Source organism: Malurus melanocephalus, unplaced genomic scaffold (assembly GCF_030028575.1).
Source record: "Malurus melanocephalus ecotype Western Australia unplaced genomic scaffold, MMel_1.1 scaffold_730, whole genome shotgun sequence".
Taxonomy (NCBI): domain Eukaryota; kingdom Metazoa; phylum Chordata; class Aves; order Passeriformes; family Maluridae; genus Malurus; species Malurus melanocephalus.
This window is the reverse complement of record NW_026623962.1, coordinates 108,749-115,747: the sequence shown is the minus strand read 5'-3', so window position 1 is coordinate 115,747 and position 6,999 is coordinate 108,749. Positions and strand designations below refer to the sequence as shown.

Genomic DNA, 6,999 nt, shown 5'->3' with positions numbered 1-6,999 from the left:
TTTTTTTTTTTTTTTTTTGGCAGACCTGTTCTGTGATGTTATTTTTGGGCAACCTATGCGTCATGGAGGTGTTTTTGCCAGGGTTTTTGAGAACAGGTAGTGAACAGCACTGACAGGGGTGAGAGGGAGATAAACACTGGGCTTTGTTCTGTAGGAACAAACATCTTCAGMTTCCTCTGGCCATGGCCTCTCCAAGGCAGATGCCATGTGTCATGTCCAAGGCTGAGATCTGACATCACTTCTTCTGCGTCTCACTGTCTTTAGGTAGGAGACAAAATAGCACCGAACCTCCCTCTTCCTGAAGGTAAGAGCCAGTTTGAACAGAACTGGAGGGAAAATAACACTTGGCTTCCACGCTGGAGATGGACAGTGAGGGTGAGTCAGAAAAGAACCATCCACGAGCACAGAGCAGATGAGCCAGCGCAGTGATGTGGTTCTGCAAAAGTCAGAGAACCTCAYTGCTAAAAATATTCAAGAAATAATTGTTTACTGCCCAGAGAAGCTGTGGCTGCCTCATCTCTGTGAGTGTTTAAGGCCAGGTTGGATGAGGCTTGGAGCTCCTGGGACAGTGGAAGGTGTCCCTGCCCACGGCAGAGGTGGCACCGGATGAGTTTTAAAGTCCCTTCCAACCCAAATCATTCTGGGATTCTGTGAACGGGAGGTGGAAACAGAGCTAATACCAAYAGTTCTCTGTAACACTTCTACAACAAATATCCATTGTAGTATTTTAATATTCAATGGTCAAAGTGCTCAAGTAAAACGATCTAATTTGTAGTAAACAAATGTTTGCATCTGCAATTTTTTCTGCTTTTTTGCTCTGGAAGCACCTGAGACGTGCTATTACCAACACTTCACCTGCTCAGCTTTGAGGGGAAGCAAACACGCAGAGAGATTGAGGTTCAACAAGCACAGTAACCCCAGCAGTGCCAGCAGTGCCCTACCTGGGATCGCCTTTGCCCACTTGACCGCGGCCACCACCTGGCGTCCCCCCAGCATGTTGAGGGTGGACAGGATCCTCCAGCTGGAGTCGGGCAGGGAGCTGTCGTAGCCMGAGTAGAGCACCTCGGGCTCGATGACCTCGAGCAGGGACACCAGGGTGGGGGTGAGCTGTGGCAGCGAGGCGGGCACGATGCTCTTGCTGCCCGCTGCCGTCTCTGCCTCGCGTGCCCCCGCCGTGCCACCCTGCTGCAGACCCTTGATCTTCTTCTTGGTCTTCCGAGCTGCAAAGAGGGGGGGAAGCCACAGATGAGGGCATGGAAATGAGCATGGAGAGATAAACACAGCACAGGAAACACTGCTTTCCTCCCCCCACAGCTGGGAGCAGGGCACTGAGTCCTGCGCAGCGTTTGTTAGGAGAGGCAGGAAGTTCCCATTTATTAATTTCCAGGGAAAATAATGCCTTACACTTTAATAAAACTCACTTTATGCAAACGCTTCAAAATGTTCAGTAATGCCTGTGGRTACCTTACAAGGCTGACCCTAAAATACAAGGCCCAATCCCACCACTGGAAATATCTGCAGGACTACACACCCTAAAAGTTCCTTAAAATATTAAGCATAGAAACTAGGCAAAAGAAGGACAAAAATGTATTTAATGGGTAAGAAGTTACTGCGTCTCTCAAGCCAGAGAAAACAGGGTTTTTTCAAGAAACGCTGGGCAGGAGGAACATTTTCTCTTGCCAGCTCTCTTGCATATAAATCACTGCTGCGTAATTAAACCATAAAACTCATTTGCCAAATAAATAAAACATCACACAGAGATGTTAACTATAAACTACAAAAAGTTGGAGCAACAATTTTATTAGCAWCTTGTCCCTAATGGAGTCTCCTGCTTGGCTTTGGCTCTCCTGGATGCTGCCGGCCACACGGAACTCTCTGTTTAACCAAATGAGACCAAACGAGCCCAGTTCTTCCCTGGGTGCCTCAGTTAATTAATTGATTTCTGCTCTGCAACTTCCCAGATCAATCCGTAGCCCATAAAAGCATCACATAACTGTGGCTGTGCATTTCGAGTTGCTCCTGAGCTGTTCAGAATCCCTGAGCACCCAAAATGCACCAACCCTGCCGTGCCAGCACACAAAGTCTCCTCCTGGATCTGCTTCTCCCTCTGGCTGAGACAGATCCTTTGGAAAACAACAGCCAAAGACAAGGAATCCTCCACAGACCTTGTATAAATTGCATTTTCCCAAAGTTTTGTAGACTGGCCACGTGTGCCAAGCCTGCCATGGGGGAATAGCAACAGCTGTTTCCTTGGAGCAAAGAGCTTCTTGTTATTCTCATCTCGATTTTGAAATGGCTGCTTCAAAATCCTTTCACATTCTGACTTTTTTTTTTCCCCATTATCCATGTTCTGATGAGCAAATGAACTGCTTTGACTTAAATTTAGAAGCACGTGCCTTCAGCTTCTTGCAGACACCTGGATGGAGTATTTCCATCCCAGAAAGCCTGATAAAATTATAAATAAAATAAATAGATGTGATAAGACAAATTATTATGCAACAATTTTTACTAGGCTGTTGCCAGTCCTGACTTAGATATACAGTCGTACCTCACACACACACACACACACACACACACACACACACACACAAAAAAAGGCTGAGATAATGCACTTCTTTGCAATTAATTTTCAAATAATAAAAAAGACCACTAATTTCAAGCCAGCTCCTCAGGGCACGTTACAGGAGATAACCCCCACAGATAAATTCAGCACGGAGAGAAAAGCATCCAAGATTTTCTGTTCAAAACAAACAAATCCCCCAAGCCCCAGGCTCCCGCAGGCTGGCATCCAGCAGGCTGCAAGGGGGTGGCAGATGGCACCTGGCTCAGGTGCCAGGTGGGCAAGGGACCTGCCACCACCCCCTGGCAGCCACGGGCACTGCCCTCCACACTGGGACCAGCCCGCTGCAGGCAGGGCAGGGCAAAGAATTAGAAAAAATAAAAGATTCCTCCAAAAAATGAAATAAATTCCAAGTGAAGACTGCAGAAAAAACTCATTAATTGCCAAGCTTAACTGTAAAATGCGGCATGAAAAGCCAAAAAAATTATGAGACCATTTTTTTACAGGCATAAAAACTAACAATAAATCTTTTCTTCCAGCACATCACAAAGAGAAAGGGTGCCAAGGAACACCAATTAACGGTGGGAGCGGAAATGAGAACTCAAGGAAATAAAGCTGCAGCACAAAATATCATTATTGTGCTGTGTAAATCACTGGTACCTGCAGCTTGATAGTTTGATGTTTTTCCAGTCCCCTACGCCCAAAAAAAAACAAGCAATAGAAAAAGAAAGTTCCAGAAAAGGATGATAAGCAGGGCCAAAGGGATGACTGATGGACCGGAGGTCTTTTCCAGTCTTAATGGTTTCAGGGTGAAAAAAAAACCTAATCAAAAATTATTAAGTGACTAGAAAGGGCCACTTTTAACTSAGGTCAGAATTAAAATACAGCATGGTAGAACTCATGGAAGAATGAATTAATTAATTTAGAGTAAACTAGTTTTCCACCCCATACCTAACAGTGAAATTCACTGCAGGTATGAGAAATGGAAACAWCCAAAACGGGGCAGGATCCTGGAGGAAATCCAGCAGGGAGTCAGTGAATGCAAGGGGCCCAAGGACTGAACACTGGAATCTCTTCTGATCATTCACTGGCTTGCTATAACCACTGRTTATGCACTGAGGATGCAGATGGGGACTTTTCAAAAAGAAATTACTGTCTAAAAAAGATGCAAATTTAATTCTCTTTAAATCAACAGTCATTCCTGAACTGTGACCCTAAAATAGACAACATTAAAGGAACTGGATTTTAGTTTCTTCTGCACTTTATGCTGCCTCCCAGTTTGCTTTTCTGCACGACCAATTTCCCCTCTTTTCAGATCTGTCCCATAAATCCTGTTTTTCAGAGTGTTTTTCATCCTTTCACACTACTCTGGGTTCTTCCATTTCGTGCTGCTGTGTTTCTCGATTCCTTTTTGCTCTCAGCCGTAAAAGCTTCCCTCTCCCCACCTTCTCCAACAACTTATATAACAAAATCCATCCTCCAAAACCTCGCTATTCTCTAGGATTCTCTGTGCCAAAATTCAGACAAACTACCCTGGAAAGGCTCCAGCCTACATGTGGAGAAGTGACAAGAAGCCGACGTCATCCCATGGCCTTTGCTGTGCTGCAGAAAGGCAGCTCAGCCTGCCAGGGCCAGGCTGGACAGGGCTGGGGCTAGTGGAGGGTGGGACTGGATGAGCTGAGCACCTTTCCAGCCCAAAACATTCCWCAATTCCCTGATTCCACGTCCTGGAGCCTGAGACAGTGACAGTGGTGTCTACTGAAAGTGATACAGGAAGGGAAACGCTCACAGTGGGAGTACCAAACCTTCCTGTGAGAGAACTGCTCCTCACTATGGGAGTGCTTCTCACACAGATAAACATCTGAACACCACAGATGTCTTCAGAACACAACCATGAGGAGAAAAAATAGAAATAAACCTTATAGCAAAATCCTTTCCACTCAAAAYGAAACCTGTGGGGTTTGGCATTATTTAGGCTGTCTTTAGGCTCTGCTGTTACCTGTCCCTGCTCCCAGCCCTAAGGCAGGGCAGTGACCCCAAAACCTAAACCCAGCTCCTGGGAGACACTCACTGACCACCCCGTGTCCTTCAGGGATTTATTTCAGACCCCACTGCTGCAAGATTTGGCTGCCCCCTCCCCTCCTGCACACAGATCACCCATCAGCTCAACAAAGGGAGCAGCACCAGCCCATCCTGGGGCAAAGCTCTGCCCTGAAGGATGAGCCTGGAGGGCAGGACAGTCCCTGCAGCCCAGAAAAGGGGAGCTCTGTCCTCCTGAGAGTACAGCAGAGGAGGAAGGAAGGATGTGCTAACACACACTCCAGTCTGTGCTTCATTATCTCCTTATCACTTACATCTTACCAAGGATATCATCACTGACTGAAATGGAATGCTCTTCATCCTCGGAGCTGACAAATACATCTCTGACATTTTTATTTTATCTGACAACTTTGATTATACAAGTACCACCAGGATAACTGCACTAGTAAGTGCTGCATTAATCTSTGCTGCTCAGGGAAAAATAGCAAACATAAAATGAAGCTGACACTAATAAAAGTGTTTTATGCCATTTCACAACTGCTAAATCTCTGGCTGATGCGGCCTTCAGATTCTCACAGGCCATTCAGGACTCAGCAGAGAACAACTATGTGCTGCTGGTATGTTAAATTTAACAAATGTTTTCTAGAGAAATTTTTGACAGATATTTAAGAAGAATCCACAGCMTGAAGAAAAATGCTTCAGCTGGAAGATGTAATCTTCATTTCTGTCCCTGTCCTCCGTGGTGTCAGTGTCATATCCCTCTCCTGAGTGAGGATGTGCAGACAGCACAGGTGTAACCCCTCCCTCCAGGTGCTCCCAGAGTTTTGCTGTCTCACATTCCATAAAAAAGCCACGAGCTGTATGTGCTGACCGGAATAAAAACCAACCCTGGTCTATGTGCACAGCTCATCCTGCTGAACACACGCACACAGCAACTGAGCACAGACAGGAGAATTCCAGCCCAAAGCCTCCTGCCTGTCCCTGGGGTGTTCAGGAAATGCAGAATTCCTGTGAATTCCTGTGAACACCGTGCAGAACAGCGTTACCTTCCAGGTTCATCCCCGCCTGCAGACATTTGCGGTAGCGGCACGCGGGGCAGTTCTTCCTGCGGATCTTGTCGATGATGCAGTCGTTCCTGCCGGCACACAGGTAATTGTGCTGCCCTGGGCACAAACACAAACAAACATCAGCTCCTGAACGTGCCAGGGACTCCAGGCAGGTAAAACCTTCACTTGCTGCACTCGCACGTCCAGCAAAAACATCAGTGTCYACCTGATTTCACATATCCAAACCCATTTCTCACGTTTAGACCCCAAAGCCTATTTTCTGTTTGTTAACAACTTCTTTGTTAAAAACAATTTTCCCTTACATTTACCAAAGCTTTCTCCTACAGCAGGTTTCCCATTTCTCTAAATAGTTTGACAACAGACATAAATAAGGTGCACAAACACATTCTGAAAATACACTTGTAAACATTTCTGCAGAGAACAGACACAGCTTCATYGGCTGGAAAGTTGTGAAACCTTCCTGGACAAACTGAGTTCTCTGACRTTTTTGTGGATTCACAGTGCAGAGCAAAACGGACCCTAAAAACATGACAAAGCTGAAGTAAATAAATTATTTAAAATACTGTGTTTCTTAGCTGTTTAGAGCAGGGCAAAAGAAGTATCTATTATTAATTATTTGAATTGCATGAACGAATGTCTGAGTGTAACTTATTTAGGGAAAGGTATTACCAAAGAATAGATCTTTCTCCCAGATGATAGGGATCAAGGATGTTTTATGTTTTTTTCMGAGGGCAGAAAGCTGCAGCCCGGGCTTTTACCCTGTACTGCAAAGTCCTGACACAATATTGTGAGAAACAAATACATTTTCCAAATACTCGGTTATTAACAACTGAGMCCAAGAGCTTTCCCACAGGAAAACAGCATGGGGAAGGAATTTCGTACAAGTCAGCTGTGAAAATTATGGGCATGCAGAGTCCATTCCTACAGCTTTGGCCAAACTTCTCCTGTGAAGTATCTGAAGCTGGTATTTTACGGAATGTTATTCTGAATGACCCCCACACCTCTTCCATTTGGGGAAAAGGAGCCTTTCCGAGCCTTGTGCCGTCTTTGTGTTTAATTAATTGAGACAACAGATCCTGGACTCACTGCTCTGGTTGCCATTAGCATCCTAACACACAGAAACACCCATGAAATATGAACTGAATATGAACTGATGCCCATTTGCCAGCACTGCAGGTTTATATGGAGCAGGGACAACAGCTCCATGTCCCTCCAAGCTGTTTGATGAGACCACAATTTCACACATCAATACAGAGACCACAATTTCACACATCAATACAGGCACTTCAGGGGAGGATTCTCCTGAGCTGCTCCATTTTATTCCTAACAAAG

General features: G+C 45.4%; 1 protein-coding gene across 1 annotated transcript in view; it reads right to left on the bottom strand.

Annotated features, from left to right (window-relative positions):
- The window catches only part of NR3C1 (nuclear receptor subfamily 3 group C member 1), a 58,379-nt gene that overhangs the window by 11,987 nt on the left and 39,393 nt on the right, over positions 1–6,999 (bottom strand). Inside the window, exons 4-5 of the mRNA XM_057384654.1 lie at positions 5,647–5,763; positions 942–1,220 (exon numbers count right to left, since the gene is read on the bottom strand). Coding sequence (XP_057240637.1) covers positions 942–1,220; positions 5,647–5,763 — 396 coding nt within the window. The remainder of the gene's footprint in view (positions 1–941; positions 1,221–5,646; positions 5,764–6,999) is intronic.